Source organism: Neofelis nebulosa, chromosome 2, assembly GCF_028018385.1.
Source record: "Neofelis nebulosa isolate mNeoNeb1 chromosome 2, mNeoNeb1.pri, whole genome shotgun sequence".
Classification (NCBI taxonomy): domain Eukaryota; kingdom Metazoa; phylum Chordata; class Mammalia; order Carnivora; family Felidae; genus Neofelis; species Neofelis nebulosa.
In genome coordinates, this window is record NC_080783.1 from 159,228,462 (window position 1) to 159,251,854 (window position 23,393).

General features: G+C 37.3%; 1 protein-coding gene across 6 annotated transcripts in view; it reads left to right on the forward strand.

Annotated features, from left to right (window-relative positions):
- Nucleotides 1–23,393, forward strand: part of SLC44A5 (solute carrier family 44 member 5) — a 370,056-nt gene that overhangs the window by 201,964 nt on the left and 144,699 nt on the right. For all 6 annotated transcript variants that reach the window (XM_058716941.1, XM_058716936.1, XM_058716942.1 and 3 more), the window contains one exon: nt 15,972–16,026. In XM_058716941.1, the coding sequence (XP_058572924.1) occupies nt 15,972–16,026 (55 nt within the window). The remainder of the gene's footprint in view (nt 1–15,971; nt 16,027–23,393) is intronic.

Sequence of the window (23,393 nt, forward strand, 5' to 3'; positions counted from 1 at the left end):
GCAATGGCCAATTGAGTTTTTCTCATATCACATCACTCTGACCTTGTTTTCATAGTCACATATCCTTCTTTGACACTTCTGTCTCTTTCTTCCCCATTTATGGACCCTTGTAATTATATTGGGCTCACCTACATAATCCAGGATAATCTCCCCATTTTACAGTTCTCAACTTAATCACACCCACAAAGTGCCTTTTGCCCTGTAAAGTAAAATATACACAAATTTGGGGAATTAGGACACAGGCATCTCTCTACCACAGCAAATGCCTTGTGGTATAGTGTACCAAGTGCAACAATGCAAATAATAAGTATATATGTCTCAGAGATGAATGCAATGAGCTACTTTGGGAATATATGAAAGTTATATGGGGTTATATGAAAGTTCTCAGCACTGATCTCTAGTCAAAGTGGGCTCCACCCACTGGCACAGTAGCCAGTAGAATATCTTGTTTCTTGTTCTTCTCCTAGAGGATGTGTGGGTAATTTGTAAGGAAACTATATGATTTCTTTAGCCATTATCCAAGAAAAAAGAGGGGAAAGGCATATTGTTCAAAGGGCACTATGCAAAACACCTGATTTAGGCTGGAATCATAGCAGTACAGAATGGCTAGAAGATCAAGTTTGAAGTGAGGGATGGTAGAAGATGAGGCTGGTGAGATGGGTCAGTTTGTGGGAGGCCATGTGTATTGGGCTAAGAAATAGGAATATTCTCCCTGTAAGAAATGGCAAAGACACGGTCCCTTATCTTTTGTTGATACTTGGAGGAGAGGGAATCTTTTCCTCAGACGAAGTGGCAGGACCTCATTTATACACAGAATCATAAACATGTTTGAAAAACAAAGGGTAAAACAAGTATTTAATTATTCACAATTTTCCACTAGCTGTTGTAGAATATTAAAGCAAGACTTAATTTTCTACTACATCATTTTTCCTTGGTTTTGGAAAGCTATCTGACTTGGTCGCTAATAATAGCTCTAATTCCCGCTTTGTCCCAACTTACAGTTCTCTTTTTGCTCTCTAAACCACATTGCATTCTCTGAAGAATATACTTGAAAAAATAATATTAAAGGTTTATGATTTTTGCTTTTTTTAAAATTATTTTTTATTATTATGATTAAGGTATAACTGACAAACACATTATATTAGTTTCAAGTGTATAACATAATGACTAGATATTTGTATATATTGCAAAATGATCACATAATAAGTCGGGTTAATATCCAGCACCATACATAGTTACAGAATTTTTTTTCTTATAATGAGAATTTTTAAGATTTAATTTGTTAACAACTTTCAAATATACAATACAGTATTATTAACTATAGTCACCATGCTTAGATCCCCATGAGTTATTTTTTAAAAGTAATTAATTATTTTATTATTTTTTAAAATTTAAATTCAAGTTAGTTAACATATAGTGTAGTAATGATTTCAGGAATAGAATTTAGTGATTCATCACTTACATATAATACCCAGTGCTCATTCCAACAAGTGTCCTCCTTAATGCCCCTTGCCCATTTATCCCATCCCCCCCACCCAACACCCCACCAGCAACCCTCAGGTTGTTCTCTGTATTTAAGATCCTCTTATGGTTTGTCTCTCTCTCTCTGTTTTTATATAGTAATTGCTTCCATTCCCTTATGTTCGTCTGTTTTGTATCTTAAATTCCACATATGAGTGAAATCATGTATTTGTCTTTCTCTGACTGACTTATTTCACTTAGCATAAAACCCTCCAGTTCCATCCATGTTGTTGCAAATGGCAATATTTCATTCTTTTTGATTGCCAAGTATTATTCTGTTGTATATATACCACATCTTCTTTATCATTTATCATTTGATGGACATTTGGGCTCTTTCCATACTTTAGCTATTGTTGATAGTGCTGCTATAACCATTGGGGTGCATGTGCCCCTTGGAATCAGCACTCCTGTATCCTTTGGATAAATACCTAATAGGGCAATTGCTGGGTTATAGGGTAGTTCTAGTTTTAATTTTTGGGAAACCTCTATACTCTTTTCCAGAGTGGCTGCACCAGTTTGTGCTCCCACCAACAATGCAAAAGGGTTCCTTTTTCTCTGTATCCTCGCCAACATCTGTTGTTGCCTAAGTTGCTAATGTTAGCCATTCTGACAAGTGTGAGGTGGTATCTCATTGTGATTTTGGTTTGTATTTCCCTGATGATGAGTGATGTTGAGCATCTTCTCATGTGTCTGTTAGCCATCTGTATGTCTTCTTTAGAAAAGTATCTATTCATGTCTCTTGCCCATTTCTTCACTGGATTATTTGTTTTTTGGGTGTTGAGTTTGCAAAGTTCTTTATAGATTTTGGATACTAACTCCTTACATTATATGTCGTTTGCAAATATCTTTTCCCATTCTGTTGGTTGCCTTTTAGTTTTGTTGTTTCCTTCGCTGTGCAGAAGCTTTTTTATCTTGATGAGGTCCCAATAGTCCATTTTGGCTTTTGTTTCCCTTGCCCCTGGAGAAATGTCAAGTAAGATGTTGCTGCAGTTGAAGTCAAAGCGGTTGTTGCCTGTTTTCTCCTCTAGGATTTTGATGGTTTCCTCTCTCACATTTAGGTCTTTCATCCATTTTGAATTTATTTTTGTGTATGGTGTAAGAAACTGATCCAGTTTCATTCTTCTGCACATCGCTGTTCAGTTTCCCCAGCACCATTTGCTGAAGAGACTATCTTTTTTCTATTGGATACTCTTTTTGTTTCTTTTTTTTTTTTTCCAAAGATTAGTTGGCCATTCATTTGTGGGTCCATTTCCGGCTTGTCTATTCTGTTGATCTATGTGTGTGTTTTTGTGCTAGTACCATACTGTCTTGATGATTACAGCTTGGTAATACTGTTTCAAGTCTGGAATTGTGATGCCTTCAGCTTTGGTTTTCTTTTTCGGGGATTGCTTTGGCTATTTGGGGTCTTTTCTGGTTTCATATAAATTTTAGGATTGTTTGTTCTAGCTCTGTGAAGAATGCTGGTGTCATTTTGATAGGGATTGTTTTGAAAATGTAGATTGCTTTGGGTAGTATCAACATTTTAACAATATTCTTCCAATCCATGAGCATGGAATGTTTTCCATTTTTTGTGTGTCTGCTTCAATTTCTTTCATAAGCTTTGTGTAGTTTGCAGTGTATAGATTTTTCACCTCTTTGGTTAGGTTTATCCCGAGGTATTTTATGATTTTTTTATGCAATTGTAAATGGGATTGATTTCTTGATTTCTCTGCTTCATTATTGGTGTGTAGAAGTGCAGACCATTTCTGTACATTGATTTTATATCCTGTGACTTTGCTGAATTAATGTGTCAGTTCTAGCAGTTTTTTGGTGGAGTCTTTTGGATTTTACACGTAGAATATCATGTCATCTGCAAAGAGTAAAATTTGGCCTCCTCCTTGCTGATTTGGATGCCTTTTATTTCTTTGTGTTATCTGATTGCTGAGCCTAGGACTTCCAACATTATGTTGAATAACAGTGGTGAGAGTGGATATACTTGTTTTCTTGATCTTAGGGAGAAAGATCTCAGTTTTTCCCCATAGAGGATGATATTAGTGGTGGGAATTTAATATATGGACTTCGTGATCTTGAGATATGATCCTTCTATCCTTACTTTCTTGAGGGTTTTTTTATGAAGAAAGGATGTTGTGTTTTGTCAAATGCTTTTCCTGCATCTATTGAGAAAATTATGTGGTTCTTATCTTTTCTTTTGTTAATATGATGTATCACATTGATAATTTGTGGATATTGAACCAGCCCTGATTTGCAGGAATAGGTCCCAGTTGATCATGGTGAATAATGTATTTAATGTATTGTTGGATCCAGTTTGCTAGTGTCTTTTTGAGGATTTTTGCATCCATGGTTACCAGGGAAATGGTCTGTCGTTCTCCTTTCTTGTGGGTTCTTTGGTTTTGGAATCAGGTAATGCTGGCCTTGTAGAATGAGTTTGGATGTTTTCCTTCCATTTCTATTTTTGGAACAGCTTCAAAAGAATAGGTCTTATCATTTCTTTAAATATTTGGTAGATTTCCCCTGGAAAGCCATCCAGCCCTGGACCCTTGTTTGTTGGGAGATTTTTGATTACAGATTCAATATCTTTACTGGTTTTGGTCTGTTCAAATTTTCTATTTCTTCCTGTTTCAGTTTCGATAATTTATATATTTCTAGATTTTGTCCATTTCTTCCAAATTGCCAAGTTTGTTGGTATATAATTGCTCATAATATTCTCTTATTATTGTTTGTATTTCTGTGGTGTTGGTTTTGATTTTTCCTTTTTCATTCGTGATTTTAAAATTTGGGTCCTTTCCTTTTTCTTTTTGATCAGTCTAGCTAAGGGTTTATCAGTTGTGTTAATTCTTTCAAAGAAACCGCTCCTGGTTTCATTGATCTGTTCTACTGTTTTTTTTTATTTTGATATCATTTATTTCTGCTCTAATCTTTATTATTTCCTGTCTTATGCTGTTTGGGGACTTTATTTGCTGTTCTTTTTCCAGTTCTTTTAGGTGTAAGGTTAGGTGTGTACTTGAGACGTTTCTTCCTTCTTTGGGAAGGACTGGATTTCTATATATATCTATAGATATAGATATAGATATATATCTATATATATATCCTTTATGATAGCTTTTGGTGCATCCCAGAGGTTTTGGGATCTTGTGTTTTCAGTTTCATTGACTTCCATGTACTTTTGAATTTCTTCTTATTTTCTTGGTTAATCCACTAATTCTTTAGTAGGATGTCCTTTAATCTCCAAGTATTCATTGTCTTTCCAATTTTTTTCTTGTAGTTTTTTTTGAATTTCATAGTGTTGTGGTCTGAAAATATGCAAGGTATGATCTCAGTCTTTTTGTGCTTATTGAGGCTGATTTGTGACCCAGTATGTGATCTCTTCTGGAGAATGTTCCATGTACACTTGAGAAGAATGGGTATTCTGCTGCTTTAGGATGCAATGTTCTGAATATATCTGTTAAGTCCATCTGGTCCAATGTGTCATTCAAAGCCATTGTTTCCTTGTTGATTTTCTGCTTACATGAGCTGTCCATTGTTGTAAGTGGGGTGTTGAAGTCCCCTACTATTATGGTAATATTAACAATGAGTTTCTTTATGTTTGTGAATAATTGATTTACATATTTGGGTTCTTACACATTGGGGGCATAAAGATTTACAGTTGGTAGATCTCTTGTTGAATGGACCCCTTAAGATATAATGCCCTTCTTCATCTCTTGTTACTGTCTTTATTTTAAAATCTAGTTTGTCTGATATGAGTATGGCTACTCCAGCTTTCTTTTGGTGACTGGGAGCATGATGGATGGTTCTCCATGACCTTACTTTCAATCCACAGGTGTCTTTAGGTCTAAAATGGGTCTCTTGTAAGCTGCATATAGATGGGTCTTGTTTTCTTATCCATTCTGATACACTATGCCTTTTGATTGGAGCATTTAGTCCATTGATATTTAGAATGAGTACTGAAAGATATGAATGTACTGCCATTGTGTTGCTTGTAGAGTTGGTGTTTCTGGTGATGTTTTCTGGTCCTTTATAGTCTTTGTTGCTTTTGGACTTTTTTCTTTTGTTTTGTCTTTTCTCCACTCGAAAAGTCCCCCTTAAAATTTCTTGCAAGTTTAGTGGTCATGAACTCCTTTAGTTTTTGTTTGGGAAACTCTTTATCTCTCCTTTTATTTTGAATGACAACCTTGGTGGGTAAAGAATTCTTGGCTGCATATTTTTCTAATTCAGCACATTGAATATATCCTGCCACTCCTTTCTGGCCTGCCAAGTTTCTGTGGATAGGTCTGCTGTGAACCTGATCTGTCTTCCCTTTTAGGTTAAGGATTTTTTTTCTCTTGCTGCTTTCATAATTTTTTCCTTGTCTGTGTATTTTGTGAATTTGACTATGATATGCCCTGCTGATGGTCAGTTCTTGTTGAATCTAATGGAAGTTCTCTGTGCTTCTTGGATTTTGATGTCTGTGTCCTTCCCCAGATTAGGAAAGTTTTCTGCTCTAATTTGCTTACATAAACATTCTGCCCTTCTTTCTCTCTCTTCATCTTTTGGGATTCCTATGATTTTGATGTTATTTCTTTTTAATAAGTCAGAGTTCTCTAAGTCTTGTATCATGATCTTTTGCCTTTGTGTACCTCATTTTTTCTGCTTCATTATTCTCCATATTTTGTCTTCTATATCACTTAGTCGCTGCTGTGCTTTGTTCATCCTTGCTGTTGTGGCTTTCATTTGGGATTGCATCTCAGTTTGTCTTGACTAGATTTTATCTCTTTTATCTCCACAGAAAGGGATTCTATGCTCTTTTTCAACCCTAGCTAGTATTCTTATTATTGTGGTCCTAAATTCTAGTTCAGACATCTTCCTTATATCTATGTTGATTAAGCACCTTGCTGTCATTTCTTTCTGTTCTTTCTGTTGAGGTGAATTTCTTTGATTTGTCTTTTTGGAGGAAGAAAATAATTAATAAAATGAAAAATGGAAATCAAAAAATTAGAAACAAAACAAAAAATCAAATAAAGGAAGCTAGATCGTAGTGTATTTTGGTCTGCTTGTTGAACGGAGCTTCATAAAATAGGGAATCTCTCTACCCCTCGCCTGGTTTTGCTATGTCTCTCTTTGTCTCTCTCTCTCTCTCTCTCTCTCTCAAGAATAAATAAACATTAAAAAAAATTACAAAAAAAAATTAGTGCCTCGGTGGCTCAGTCCATTAAACATCCAATTTCAGCTCAGGTCATGATCTCATGGTTTGTGGGTTTGAGCTCCAATTCAGGCTCTATGCTGACAGCTCAGAGCCTGGAGCCTGCTTTGGATTCTGTGTCTCCCGCTCTCTGCCTCTCCCCTGCTCATACTCTGTCTCTCTCTGTCTCTGTCTCTCTGTCTCTCTCTCAAGAATAAATAAACATTAAAAAATTTTTACAAAATATGAAATAGAGAAAATAAGGAAAGAAAAGAAAAAAAGTAAGAAAAATTTTAAAAAATTAAAAAATTACATAATAAAATAGAATAAAATGAAATAAAGGAAATGAAATAGCATAACAAATTTTTAAAAATAAAAAATAAAGTAAAAAAATAAAATTTTCTTTTTCTGTATCCAAGAAAGAAGAAGAAGAAAAGAATGAAAACAAAGAAAAAAAGAAAACAATTTAAATAAAAACAAAAGCAAAGAAAATGAACAAATAAATGAACCAACAAACAAAATGAAACCCTAATGAGGTTTTGTCCAGTTTCCCCTAGAACTGAAACTATGAAGTCCTCTATAGTCTGTACACTAAGTAGGTGGTGTGACTTGTGTTGGTCTTCCAGGGGACATGCTTGGAGGGCACAGTTAGGTGGGGCTAGGAGTAATAGTTCCATTCTGCAATAGGTGGTGCTGCTTAACTTACTGGAGTGGATCAGTGTGGCCCCCATGCTCCTGCAAGTATGTTCCTGCCTGGGAGAGGTGGAAATGGCTTCACCCAGCTCCCTAGTCTCTGGGACAGGAACTTCAATTCACTCTCTGACCAACCCATGATCAAGCATCCCTCCTTTGTCTCGGCCTCTGTCCACTTCCTGCCTGTACACTGTTTGTGTCCAAGGTGTCCACCTGCCAAGTGGCACCTTCCTTCAGAGTTTTATCTCAGATAAAACACAACTCCACACTTCAGAGATCCCTGCATCTTGGACCTCAATTGACTTTCTGGGGGAGGGGTCTCGCTGAGCAATGACTGGGTGCCAGCTTGCCCCAGAAAATATCGCTCAGTGGCAGAGGTTCAGAGATTATGGCAAATCACAGTACATAGTCAGAACCAGGTTTCATCCCATTCTGGTTCCTTTATCCTAATACCAGCAAATACCTAATACCAGCTGCTCTCTGAGGTCCACTGGGACCTTTATTGTGAGGAGGCCATATGGCCTCTATCAAATGCACTCCAAGCTGGGGAACCACCTCTCCCCATGTGGCACACAGACCCTTTAGACCCTGCTGCCTGCTGCTGGGGATTTATCCTACTTCCTCACCAGAGCACTGCCAGGCACTGAGCTCTGGAACTTCAGACTCTGTACTCCACTGTTTATAGAATCCTGGTGGTATTGAAACCCTCTCCTTTCTTCCCATCAATGGTTTTGGGGAACAGATTTCTTGTTCAGTCCCCTGTGAGTGTTTTCACTCTTTCTCTTTCTCTCCAGCTACTTTTGGGGGAATGTTTTCTTGAATGATACCAATGTGCTGCACTATCCTTCTTTCTCTTTCTCTCTCTGCAAGAACAGCTCCCTACCCTCTGTGGCTTTTCTTTCCCCCAGTTCACCTCTCCACACCATGTGCGTGCTGAGTTCTGTGGCTCAAGTTATGCAGATTGTTGAGTTAATCCTCAGATCAATTTCCTAAGTGTTCAAAATGGTTTGGTGCTGATCTAGCTGCATTTCAGGGATGAAACAAGCTCAGAGTCTTAACTCTGAGCTCTGCCAACTTAACTCCTCTCCCCAAATTTTGCTTTTTGTAACTGATCAATGGTAGTTATATTGTTATTTTTCTTTGAGAAACAGATTGCTTTTAAAGAAAAGAGTCTTTCCAAGCATAACTTGCTGCTTTATCTTACGATTTGCATTCAACAAAATTATGTGAAATCCACACCCATGAGTTGAATTAATTACCTGAACTATTCTTCTTAATCTTCCTGAATTATTTCTAAGAAGAAAAGTTGTATGAGTAAAATAACAACTTTATCTATAATAAGTAACTTATATTATAAATGTTTTTAGTGATTCTGTTGTCAAATAATTTTGGTGATCGGAGAATCACATGAACTTAAGGAGGTATTAAAATGATTGCCTAATTATAATTATTTTTTTCTGTAAGTTAGAAATATGATTGTATTCAACTAGCTAAGCCATAAGATAGTTAAGCATTGTGGCTCTTTTCACTTAGCTGGCCTCTCAGTCTATTTATTCCAGAGATGCAATTAGAGACTATGAGGGCCTCTGAAAAAGCAAGGGCCTGTATAGATTTCAGGAAATAAAAAATTTGCATGACAATACAAGTTCTGCCAACACATGGGGCAGGCTGAAGTCATCACTTTCCAGCTGTCATTACTATATGGAACCAGCTAAATCTTATCGTTTGACTGTGGCTTTAGTTTAGTGTATTTTCAACTGAAATAAAAGGCAGCCAGGATTTACAATCAGAAAGTGTCAGCTTTTCAGACAGATTTGACAATGGCATTTCATTTACACTGTGATCCACTTTTTAACTTTGTAAAGTGCAAATCACACCAAAATTGGAAGCCAGCCTAGGTACCTTTTTTAAAAAGTAATCTTTTCATCAAATGTGGGGCTCAAACTCACAGCCTCTGAGATTGAGTTGCATGCTCTACCAACTGGTAGCCAGCCAGGTGCCCCTCCAGCCCAGGTACTTTTAAACCAGTTTTGACTATCTTTAATATAAAAAGTGAATAATTACAAGATCAATATAAGTTGAGTTCTCTGACTTATTTCAGTTAGCATAATATACTCTATTTCCATCCACATTGTTGCAAATGGCATTAAGGAGGGCACTTTTCAGGATGAGCGCTGGGTGTCATATGTAAGAGATGAATCACTGGGTTCTACTCCTAAAACCAAGACTACACTGTATGTTAACTAACTTGAATTTAAATGCTTTCTTTAAATTTTATTTTTTTTAGTTTTGAAAGAGAAAGTGCATAAGTGGGGGAGAGGCAGAGAGAAAGGGAGACACAGAATCTGAAGTAGGCTCTAGGCTCTATGCTGTTAACACAGAGCCCAACACAGGGCTCGAACCTGTAAACTGCGAGATCATAACCTGGGCCAAAGTTGGACGCTTAACTGACTGAGCCACCCAGACACCCCTAGCTTGAATTTAAATAAATAAACAAAAAGATGAATATAAGTTGCTAAGCCCTTTTTGTCTGCTTCCTCTCTCCACTCATCTGTAGATGTTCTTTGAGATCACCAATGAGCAACTTTCTGTCAAGTGGCTCAACATAGGCTTTGGGATCAGACCATGTGCCTTCTAATTATGCTAAGGGTAATAGGGCAAATTAGCTTCCCCTCTGTACCTCAACTTCCTCATTTATAAAATGGAATTTTGACAATGACATATATCACAGAATTATGGGGCATTAAATAACATAATAAATATACCAGGGATTTGCATAGTGCAAGGGAGTACAACTCACATGTGTTCTATGTGTAATTGTGCAAAATGGGAGATATATGTGCAAAGTACTTACAGCAGTCCCACGTATAAATAAGCATTCAGTTAGTAATCATTTTCCAGTAGAATTCATAATCTCTCATTCATGGAATTCTTTAGCTTTCTTGAATGTCACTTTCTGTTTCTTTTTCGGTAACTGTTTAATTTTACCTTTTACCCTTAACTGTGGTGTTTCCCAAAGCTCATACACATCATGATGACCTGCTTTTCTCTTTCTTACTCCATCAACTTTGGTCTGTTATGAACAGCTAGAATTAAGAATTATGTACAAACTGAGACTGAGGTTAAGAATGAGATTCAGAATAAAATCAAGTAGTCTTGGTGGTCTCCAAATATGATTATATATTAGGATTATCTGATGGGACAATTAAAGATACAGATTCTCATGCCCACCCCAGACCAAGAGAATTGTAGTATTTGGTGTGAGGGGCTGGTAACTTGTATCCCCAAACAGTTTTTAAGCTGTAAAGCCAGATTTGTGAACTAAAACCTGGAACCAGCAAGAATACCAACATTAGTGTTCCACATCAGAGTGGAAGATCCGAGTCTAAGAGCACAGGAGTCAGAGGGCAGGTAGAACATGGAGCCCAAGTTGAGTCAGTCAGGAATTGGAGAAACCTATCCACTCATGACCCCACTCTGTGCCCCATGGTACCCTCTTCATGTCTCTATCATGGCTCTACTACACAGTGTTGAAATTATACTTTTGAGCTTATGTGTCTTATTCAACTGTGAGACTTATGAAGGCAGACTTAGTGTCAAGAATTCATTCTTGAATCTCCACTCTGTTCATAGCAAGAATACAATGTGTTGTTAAAATGAATTATTGAAACCTAAATCAAGTGGGACTTTTTGGTTGCTATAAGGGACATGAACTAGCAAAAAGCAAGAAAAGGGAATTTGGTGTAAGTATACAACGTATCTCATGAAACAACCCTGGGCCTTAGGTAGGAACTGGACCAAGAAGCTATACAGCCCACCAGGACTTCCACCTCTGTCTCACTTAACGTATTTGCTTCAGTAATTTCTTTCTGAAAGCTAGTGTTCTCTGCTTCCCTGGTCTTCAGGCTTTATGTTTTGCAGTTCTAATCTCCCACTGACTAACTTACTGTCCATTCTAATTCAAAATTTCTGGGATACAGTGACCAGGAATGACTGGCTCAGCTTGGGCCTAGTGTCCAAACCAGATTCAGTCCCTGCTTGCCAAGGAACAGGCATATGGGAGAAATCTACCCACTCCTATGGATTAGAGAGGAGGTCAGTTACCAGTTGGGCAGAATTAGACAAGCGATCAGGAAAAGAGAAATTGACAATGTGTCAGAGAATTCGACATTGAAGTATATATGGACTATCTCAAACAGGAAACATTTTACATGCTTCCCCTTGGAGTAGAAGCCAACGTTGGCATTGCAGGGGAAGGCCAGTGGGATCTGTTCTGTTGCAATAAGACTACACAGAGTGTGGATCCCAGGTAGGGCATCTTCTTAGCCTCTCCATGCCTTGTTTTATTTTCATGTGTAAAGTGAGGCTAGTAATGGTTTCCAATCTATCTACATAATAAGGTTTTTGTATCAAAGTAAGCAAAATAATGCATATGAATGCTGTACACTTAGCATTTAATGCTAAAAACATGTTAAATATTATTGTTATTGTTGCTATAGTAACATTATAACTGACAGGTCCTGCAGTTCTTCTTTGTGGAGTTCATCACTTGTCATGATATAAATTCTGTGACTTCCACATATTTATCTTAAGACTTGACCCAAGACTCCAGTTTAACTCTGGTTGAATGCTAGACTTACAATCAGATATCACTTCAAAATCAATCTCATGCTCTTTTTCTTATAACAATTTTACAGTTTCTTCCACCTACTAATGTTCTCAAACTGTTTCCGTGGCATCAATCTCTCCTTAAGCCTGGGCAAAAGACTAAAAGTGATTAAGAATTGGTCACTTGATCTGAAGCCATCTTAGACTTCTCTCTTTTACACCCCACGTCGTTCATCAAGTTTTATTTATTTTTTTCATGTAATTACATTGACTAATAATGAATATTCACTGGGGGTTTACTATGTGCCAGATCCTGCTTTCAGCACTTTTTTTTAAATTTACATCCAAGTTACTTAACATATGGTGCAACAATGATTTCAGGAGTAGATTCCGTAATGCCCCTTACCCATTTAGCCCATCTCTCCTCCCACAACCCCTCCAGCAATCTTCTGTTTGTTCTTTATATTTAAGATTCTCTTATATTTTGACCCCCTCCCTGTTTTTATATTCTTTTCGCTTCCCTTCCCTTATGTTCACCTGTTTTGTATCTTAAAGTCCTATTGTGGGTGAAGTCATATATTTGTCTTTCTCTGACTAATTTTGCTTAGCATAATACCCTCCAGTTCCATCCATGTAGTTGCAAATGACAAGATTTCATTCTTTTTGATTGCCGAGTAATACTCCATTGTATGTATATACCACATCTTCTTTATCCACTCATCTATTGATGGACATTTGGGATCTTTCCATACTTTGGCTATTGTTGATAGTGCTATAAACATTGGGGTGCATGTGCTCCTTCGAAACAGCATATCTGTATCCCTTGGATAAATACTTACTAGTGCAATTGCTGAGTTGTAGGGTAGTTCTATTTTTAATTTTTTGAGGAAACTCCATACTGTTTTCCAGAGTAGATGCACCAGTTTGCATTCCCACCAGCAGTGCAAAAGAGATCCTCTTTCTCCACAACCTCACCAACATCTGTTGTTACCTGAGTTGTTCATGTTAGCCATTCTGACAGGTGTAAGGTGGTATCTCATTGTGGTTTTGATTTGTATGTCCCTGATGATGAACGATGTTGAGCATTTTTTCATATGTCGGTTGGCCATCTGGATGTCTACTTTGGAGAATGTCTATTCATGTCTTTTGCCCATTTCTTCACTGGATTATTTGTTTTTTGGGTGTTGGGTTTGATAAGTTCTTTGTGGATTTTGGATACGGACCCTTTATCTGATATGTCGTTTGCAAATACCTTCTCCCATTCTGTCAGTTGCCTTTTAGTTTTGCTGATTGTTTCCTTTGCTGTGCAGAAACTTTTTATTTTGATGAGGTCCCAATAGTTCATTTTTGCTTTTGTTTCCCTTGCCTTTGGAGACTTGTTGAGTAAGAAGTTGCTGTGGCCAGTGTCAAAGAGGTTTTTGCCTGCTTTCTCCTCAAGGATTTTGATGATTTCCTGTCTTACATTTAGGTCTTTCATCCATTTTGAGTTTATTTTTTTGTATGGTGTAAGAAAGTGGTTCAGGTTCACTTGTCTGCCTGTCGCTGTCCAGTTTTCCCAGCACTACTTGCTGAAGAGACTGTCTTTATTCCATTGGATATTTTTTCCTGCTTTGTCAAAGATTAGTCATATGTTTGTGGGTCCATTTATGGGTTCTCCATTCTGTTCCATTGATCTGAGTGTCTGTTCTTGTGCCATTACCATACTGTCTTGATGATTACAGCTTTGTAATACAGCTTGAAGTCCAGGATTGTGATGCCTCCTGCTTTGGTTCTCTTTTTCAAGATTGCTTTGGCTATTCGGGATCTTTTCTGGTTTCATACAAATTTTAGGATTGTTTGTTCTAGCTCTGTGAAGAATGCCAGTGTTTTTTTGATAGGGATTGCAATGAATATGTGTATTGTTTTGGGTAGTATTGACATTTGAACACTATTTGTTCTTCCTATCCAGGAGCATGGAATATTTTCCCTTTGTTTTTGTGTCTTCTTCAATTTCTTTCGTAAGCTTTCTATAGTTTTCAGCATATAGGTTTTTCACCTCTTTGGTTTCCTTGCTTGTGCACACATTCTCTCTCTCCCTCTCCCTCTCTCTCTCTCTTAAAAAAAAGAAACAAAAAAACCCCAAAGACAAAATCTTCTATCCCAGATTTTTAAGCTTTCTATAGTCTGATCCTATGGTATCTATTCAGTTTTTCCCCCCTTCTCCTATCCCATTATTTATTATTCCAATCAGGCTGATCTTTTCACTATCCCCACAAACATGCTAATCATATCTACCCTAGGTGACTTCATTCATCGCCACAGGTCTAAACTTCACCTGTCTAACTTAATATATTGTGGCTCTAATCTCAACTGAAAGTGACATTTCCTTCCCTGGATCTCATAACACTTTCTTTGTACCCCTCTTATGATATAATGTTCTGCCTTGTATTATAACAATTTTGGTACTTTTCTTATTTCTCTCCCTGCTCATCAGTTAGCTTGCTGAAGACAGAGACCATTTCACTAAATCTTGTATCCCCTGCAGTGTCTCTTTCAATGTAGAACACGTAACATGTGATCAATAAATAGCTACTGAATTTAACAGAATTCTGGTTTCATTCACACAAAATGTTTTTCTTTGCCTTTTGTTTTATTCTAGTCTTTCACAAAAGTCTCATTTTCTTGAATGAAACCCTTGTGACTCTTCTAGTCTTTGATGAAACCTACTTTCTTAGAAGTCTTATAACACTTAAGGCTGATACCACATAATATGGTTCTTTATTAATTGTTTTATATGGTATGTTCAGTGTTCATGTGTTACAACACAGGGCCTGGTAAATAAAGATTCTTAAGGACTTTTGTTGAATAAATCAATGCATTGATCTTGTCCCACCAATTGTAAGGTCTCTGAGATAGGGACCATGCCTTAAATATCTTCTGTGCCCTTGGATCTCTCAGCATATAATAGGTGCTTTATGAATATTCACTGACTGACTGGCTCTTGGATTTCTGTTGCATGTTTGTCTTTACATTCCTGTTGTTTTGTCCTCAGCAGATGATTACACTAAAGAGGTCTCTGAGTCCTCAGACCTCATTTCCCCATTTACAGGCAGAGTCAGGTTGCTGACACATGGCGTTTGGTGATGGTGGTTGTTGTTGTTGTTGTTTTGCCATTCTGTTTAGGAATGTTGTCTTTAATTCCAGGACTAAGCCTTCTCAAAGGACAAATCCCTAGAGGAAGCAGGGGAGGGGGGGTGGGATTGCAAAATACAGATCCCTGGCCAGAATGATTTTACAGAACTTGCTCCTGGGTCTGCTTACACAGTACATGCCAGGGGAAAAAAAACCATTTTGTGTGTACCTTGTACAGTTTACAAATGAGGGTAATATATCACAATCATGATGCAACAATGAGTCATGATGTGGCCTAAGATGTATAAAATAACTTCCATCCTAGGGCACCTGGTGACTCAGTTGGTAGGATCTTAAAATATCAATTAAAAATAATGTTTATATAGTATGATAGTGACTTGTATATACCATATAGCCAATGTGGCAGAGACCAACAATATTTCAACCTCTTGAAGGAAAGCCTAATCTACTGAGAGAAAGGGGAGAACTAGATAAGTAAGCATCTCTATTATATTTTGCACCTGACAAGTATGCAATACTTGATGATGGCAGATGGCAGAATGGCTTTGCAAACCAGAAGAGCTCCAAGTTTTGCTACCCTGGATGCAATCTATAATGTTATTATCCAGAACAAAGGGAGGTATGTGTACAGTATGCACAGAATATGGTCCTTAACAACTTTTCCTGGTCTTGCTTCTAGCTGGAGAGAGGGAAAAGGATTGGCAGATGTAACCAAGGCAAAACTGATGTTTCCTTGGACCAAAGATTGAATACAGCATTATACTGGGCAGTAGCCAAGTTGTAGATTTTTCTTTATTAATATTGTATATGTATTTATTTGCCATTTCATTGGCATATATGCTTAAAAACTTCTTTGTTTTAGATGCAGGTGATCCAAAGACATTTGATCTGAATTTCAAAGGGCCTGTTGCCAAAAGGTAAGCAATTCTTTTCTTGGAAATATATTTCTTGACAAACACAGAAAGCTTATCTTTGGTACCATTTTCTGGTCAATGGAGAATTATGTCTGTTATGAAGGGGAAATGACTTATTTTTTTGCCTAAATGTCACGTTCTTTATGTAGAGAAAATACAGAGAACAAATCTTTCCATGAGTCATGGATATCCTGTCCTATTCAGCAAATGAACTGCCTTAAATTATTGGACTGGAGAGTTTGTGTTTTTCAAAAAGAAAAGCCTAAAAATGCTTTATAAGATTTAACCACTTTGTAGAGAAGCAAACACATTTGATAGTTGTTTGATGCACCTGTTTACTGTGTGATTCACCATTGTAAATGCAAAGTTGCTATGCCAACTTCTTCCACACCAGGTATTTGTGCTACGCAGTTTCCCAAAGCAGACAGCTTTCTTGGAGATAACCATTCACCAAGGCATCATGTAAGCTGTAGGATATTTTAGACTGCTCTAGGGAAATGTGTACTTGTCTCAACTGGTGCTTCTTTCTCAAAGTTGTATGGCATTTAAAAACTATCCAGTAATTCATAGGCCTCTTTTATTATTATTTTTACCCTCTATTCCCAGGCTTCCTGCTAATCAAAACAGGGTTACAGGGTGGAATAGGTAAGAATGAGGAGCAAATTATGCTGTTGGCAGCTGGGTTTTGCTTAGCTTTCACCTTGATTTCTGGCAATTGTATGTCATAACAGACTGTTAGGTGAAATAGCATGAATAGCACGATCAGCATGCTTGTTGTTTGAGCTGCCAACCATCAGCATGTACGTTAGCATTTACTGTTACGTGCCTATAATATTCTGGCTTTAAACAAATGTGTATTCAGTTTATTCTAATTCTGTAAAAAGCCAAGTCATTTGTTTGGGGTTACTTATTTGAGGGCGCACCAATGCCTTCTTTAGAGTAAGTCTGAAATCTCTTGTTCTTTCCATGGTAACACCATGAATACATTCTGTTGTCCAGTATACAAACAGCCTCATTCGGTATGTAGGTTACTTTTACTGCACTTACATTCATTTTCCAATAACTAATTTGTGCTAATTGAACCTAGCCTATTGGCCTTAAGGGACCACTAGATATAATCCAGATTCAATAGTAGTAGTAGTAGAAGTAGAAGTAGTATATGGTAGTAATAATGAGGATTATAATATAAATTGCTGTCACATTTGGACAGACAAAATACAGATTATAGGTATGCCTTTTCTTCCTTTGTTTTCCATAACATTTATTTATTTTTTTAAATCTTTTAAAAAATGCATTTATTAATTTACATCCAAGTTAGTTAGCATATGGTGCAACAGTGATTTCAGGGGTAGACTCCTTAATGCCCCTTACCCACTTAGAGCCCATCCCCCCTTCCACCACCCCTCCAGCAACCCTCTGTTCGTTCTCCATATTTATGAGTCTCTTCTGTTTTGTCCCCCTCCCTGTTTTTATATTCTTTTTGCTCCCCTTCCCTTATGTTCATCTGTTTTGTATCTTAAAGTCCTCATGTGAGTGACGTCATATGATATTTGTCTTTCTCTGAGTGACTAATTTTGCTTAGCATAATACCCTCCAGTTCCATCCACGTAGGTGTGCCTTTTCTAGCCATAGAGAAGAGAGCAGAGTTAAGCCTGGCTGGCTTTAGGTGTGGGCAAGGAGTTGAGATCTGTCTTCATTTATTTAGAATTTAATGATGGAAACAGGTAGTCCAGGTAAAGTCCAAAAAACTGTGATAACCACTGTGAGGAAAGTAATTTATTTTTACTGAGGGCCTTTTGTGATGCCCCAGAACCACAAGGCCTTCAAAGGTGAAATGGTCATTATGTGGGCATACTTCCCCCACTCTTCAATCCAAGAACAGGGGAAAGTGTTGTAAAACCACAGGAGCTTAGTGATAGAAAGACACAGCTGACCCATTTGTAACTTTTCAGGCTGCAGGATTTTATAATGCCCTTCCTGGAAAAACAATTAGAGTGTTTAAAGAGCAAATGAGAAATCCCAAATTCTTCACATTACCTCTGGCAACAGAATGAGCTTTAATAACCTCTTTTGCTTACAGATATCACTTCCCTTCTGAAGGATACAAAGTATTATCAGAGATCCAGGCCAATTCTTATCTCTGCTTGTCTGTCAGCCATCTTCTATACACCTCTCTCAGTTCACAAGAACATCATTTTGTCCCCTTTATTCAACAGAATTTTTTTAAAGGTTGTTTTGCATTGGGTTGAGATTGTGAGCTTGGTAAAAATGAGTGTCTAGCACCCTTAGCAGTACATTAGGCAATGAAAATGAATGCACATAGAAAACAAAGACATAAGGCTCTTTTATAAGATGCTGCATGAGAAATTCCTCTTGTTAATTTAGAACAAATAAATTTTTAATTTAATGGCAAATTAGTATACTTTCTTCCATTATATAAAGAGAACTGTGTAATCCAGCATATTTTTCTTTTGTACTGAATTGTAGAAGGCCCACTGATAAATTCAATTTCAATGCCAGCAACTACATTAGCCTTTGAGTCAAGAATTTCTTTTTGGGAATTTGAATTTCTATTTCTACTTTAATAACTCTCTTGCACCCAGGTGTTTTAAATCATTTCGTTTAAGTTTTTTTTCTTGGAAAGAGGCAGCATATAGGTAGACAGGTAAATAGAAATAAAAGGCCTACATGTTCCATAATTACCTTTTTCCTCTATACACAAAATAGATGAAGGACATATGACTCATACTAATCAAATTGGTAGGTTTCACAATGCTTAAAATAACTATTATTATAAAAGGTAGAAAATCTATCTGAAATGTAATAAGATGCATTTATTTCTACCTGAAGCATTGGGCGGAGGTGGCAAATTCACTAACTCTCAAGATGAGAGAGGAGAAACATTCATTACAGATGTGGTAGAGGGGATTCATTCACATAAAGAAGTTGGACTAAATGACCTCTAAGTCCTTTGCAATCTTAAAATTTCAAGACTGTGATTCGACTCTTAATGCCAAAGTACAGAAGAGTCCAGCTTCTGGCTTAAGTGACACACATAGAAAGCACTGTACTGATGCCCTCTTGTGAATTCTGAAGTGCCATTATCAAGTAGACATCTCAAGTTATTGTGAGGACACAATGTTGTTTCCTAAATTTATGCACTTCCCATATTGGCTACCTGTTGAAATAATTGGTGTGCTCTTTGTTATACCAATTATGACACCATTTATTTTTATTTCTCTTAATTTCCTTTCAGATTTTGAGGCTGAGAGTTTTCAAAGGGAGTGCTATGGATATAGGCTTTTTATTTCAAACTATTTTACAAATCAAAATGGTTTGTAGCCTCCTCTCTTCCTTCATATTCTCTCCAGTAGAGGTTTATTGTATAGCACTCTCCTCAGACTGATTTTGAGAAGGTTACCAATGATCTCAATCTTTCCAAGTGCAGTGGTGGTGACTTTTGTTTTAACCTCACAGCAGCATTTGACAAAGGTGACCACTCTCTACTTTTTGAAATGTTCTTTTCTTTTGGCTTCCTTGCCATGATACTCACCTGAAGCTTCTTTCACCTCATTGGCTTCTACTTTTCAGTTTCTTCAATCTTTGTTTGATCTCCAAATGTTGGAATGCCACAGGACTTGGCCTTTTCTTCTCTTTCTCTAGTCTGTTTTTACACTAGGCCAATAATTTTAAATATTATCTGTATGTCAATGACCCTCAAGCTTCTATTGCTACCAATGGCCCTTCCATTGGCCTCCATGTTTCTGTATTTAGCTGCCTACTCAACATTTGTCTTTGGATTCTCAATACTTATTCAAACTTAATTTGGCTCAGCTGAAATCTTGATTCCTACTCCTGCTCCAAAGTTCTAAAACCTCCTGACTCAGTCTTTTCCATCTCAGAAAATGACACCAGTATCCATCAGGTTACAGATCCTTGGTTTCTTTTTGTTTTTCTCATCTCCCATATTCACTCCAATAGGAAGTCTTATTGATATAACTCCATAATATGTCACCAAATCAACTGTTTATCCATCTTTCCTTCTACCACCTATACTTTTGCACTGAAATCTAGAATGGTCCTCCTTCTTTCACTCCTGCTTCTCTTTAATCCATTATCCACACAAGACCCTGAGTGAAATTTCAAATCACAGATGAAATTATGCAGCTCTTCTACTTATATATTTTCAATAGCTTCCCATAGCACTTTGACTAAAACTCAAATTTATGGGGCCTTTTGCGAGAGCCCTCTGTGTAACTCACTGACCTTATCCCCTATCACTCTTTCTCTCTTTAACCTCTCATTGTAGCTACACTTGCTTTCTTCCCATTTTTTGAACAGTCTAAATTTGCATCCTCCTTGGGGACTTTGTGTTTGTTATTCCTCTGACTGAGATATTTTGCTCCCAGACTTTTGCATGACTGGCTTCCTCTTATCATCCTGTTCCTAACTGTCATTGCCCCAGACGCCTTAATGACAATCCAGTCCTGCAGCCATACACACACACACTCTCTCTCTCTTTTTTTTTTTAGTAGTTTCAGGTTTTAAATTGCAGCTAGTTAACATAGTCACTCTCTGCTACATGAATTAATTGTATTTACTTTATACGTTTTATCACTATTGAAAAAATGCTTTATTCATTTCTTCGCTTACATAATTAATGTCTTGTCTATAGTATCATGTCAGTGAAAATCAAGGACCTTGTATATTTTGTTCATCGCTCTATCCCCTGGACTTACAAATTCCTTGACACATATGCATTTGTTGGATGACTAAATGACTATCATCCTAGCTTTAAAACTGAAAACATGCTGGAAAGGATAGAAGCTAGTTGGAATGAAGGTAGGGAGCCATGTAGAAGACTCCTTCAGTAATCTTCCTGACAAATGATTAAAACCTGGACTAAGGCAATGGCCCTGGGAGAAAAGAAATTTAAGAGGTAATGAAAAGGCAAAACCTTTAAGGCTTTGGACTGATTGTATGTTGGGTGTTGAAGAGAGAATCTAGCATGACTATGCCCAATAACCAGATGGATTGTGGTTACAATCACCAAAGTAGGGAACACATGAAGAAAAGCAGAGAAATCATGTGTTTAGATTTTGAAATGTTGAGTTGAGGATGCCTATGGCATATCCAGGTAGGAATATTTAGTAGAAAGTAAGAAATACACTTCTGAGGCTCTTTGAAATATTGATATGTTTATTTTAACTAAAAAAGTATCTAAATAAAGAGGGAAGTTTGAAAGAATATTAAAGTAGAATAAAAAATGTAATTTTTCCCTGATCATCCCTAGAGTAAACTGCAGGTTCTTTCTCTGGTGCTTGCAGAGTTCTCTGTGTGCTTATAATATTGTGTTGTAGTTAGTTGTTTGCTTGGCTAACTCAACTGAACCATGAGTTCTGCTAAGCAGAACTGCACATAGTAGACCTGTGAGTAACAGTTTTGATCATGTTGCACCTCCTACTCAAGTTTCACTAGTGAGTTCTCACTGCCTGAACATTAATATTATATTCACATCTCTACACAGATTTGTCTCAATGTATCTGCCTAAACTACTCTCCCCTCTCCTCCCCTCTTGTTCTCTTCTCTTCTCTTCTCTTCTCTTCTCTTCTCTTCTCTTCTCTTCTCTCTCTCCCCCACCACTCTGTCTCTCTAGGGTTTTGAAACCCTTGAATGAGCTTTCCGTTGAACCAAACCAGTCCTGTATACTTCTACAGGGTCTGAAAACTTATTATGTCACTGTCCTGGAAGTACAACAACAACAACAACAATTCAGGGATGATGGCTGGCACTAACAAAGCTCACAAGAGACTGATGTATAAAACCAGAATGCCAATACAGTAATTTACGTTAAGAAATTTAATTGCTGAGCAGACCTGGTCTTCATGTTGACCTGACCAGCACATTGTTCCGTTGAAACAAACTGCATGAGAAACTTAATTATCAATAGGTTGCTTGATGAGTATATAGTTAGAACAAGGGAATTGCATGAGTGGGATGTCTAGTGACATCAGGTGCTGGCTGCCTATGGTGTCTATCAACAGAATGGGATCTTCACATCAGTTTGACTTGGTGCCCTAACCTGGAGAGTGTTTGGAAGGGCGATGCTGTTTGATCGTTATTTGCAATTCTCCTTAAATTTGTTAATAAATTCAGTCAATTTAAAGTTAGGCTTGCTGGACTGGGAAGCTTACAGTATCATTGAAGTGACTACATACATCTCTGCTTTAATTATGTGTTGATTTCATAGTTTAACTCTTAGAAAGTAGTATTATTTTCTATTCTCTCAAGTTTTGGGGAAGCACCTTACTGTTACATAAAGTGGTAGTCTTCCTTGCTTAATGGTCTGGCTCAGGATCCACCTCTTCTGACCCTAGTCTCAGAGTGCCTTCCCTCCACTGTCATCCTGCAGCTTGTGCTATGAATGATACATACACTTGCTTTTTAACTTTTGTACTCATGTATTGTTTTGTCATCTGGCTTGTCAGTCTGTTGGATGACAGAGATCTACATTCAGTATAAGTGTAATTAATGATGAGGGCTGGCTCTTCTCTGCCCTGTCCCCCACCTCAATATACCACTGGTTAGAGCACCTACTCCTTGGATGGAATTCTGCTTATAAAGAATAGGGTTATTTCTTTCATAGCTATGCTTATAAATGTTAACATTCTTTGAATCTTCATCTTTCAGGTCTACTTTTCTATGAAAAAAATAAGTAAAATAAACAAATTCCATCTCCATGTCCTGAGAAGATAATATATGATCTTTATCACAGGGTGCCAAGTGTAGCAATTTGGACCTTATTTTTTCAGATTTGGATCATAGGTCAAGAAAATGGTCATAACATTTTAATGGCTTTGCTCTAACACAAAATGAATGAGATAAACAGAATAAACTGAACTTTTTACACTGGGACCTATAAATCTCTGACCTGCCTTGACATAGCATTCTGGGATCTGCACTGCATACAGTGCCATGCCTTCTGTGGACACTTCATGAAAACTAATTGAGTTGAAAATTGGTCTGAGGTAGATTCATAAGCCCTGATAATGCCAATAACTCAGAGAACTCTCACACCATGCTCCTCTCAGCTGAGAGTTGCATTTAGGAATTTGAACACCCATATTACACTAATGTCATCTGAAGATGGTATAGAATTTGGATAGCTTCTCAGCAAGAGCTTTAAACGTGACTTTAAAGTCTTAGAGTTCAAATCTATTTGTAAAGCTTTACTTATGCCTGTATATGGTAACTGTTTTGCCTCAAACGTGATAGCACTATAGCCATTATTCAGCCTCTTCTGAGGTTCACCCTTATATTTATTTATAGGTTCTATGTCACTTTGCTTCTTCCCCATCCCTGTTTTCCTT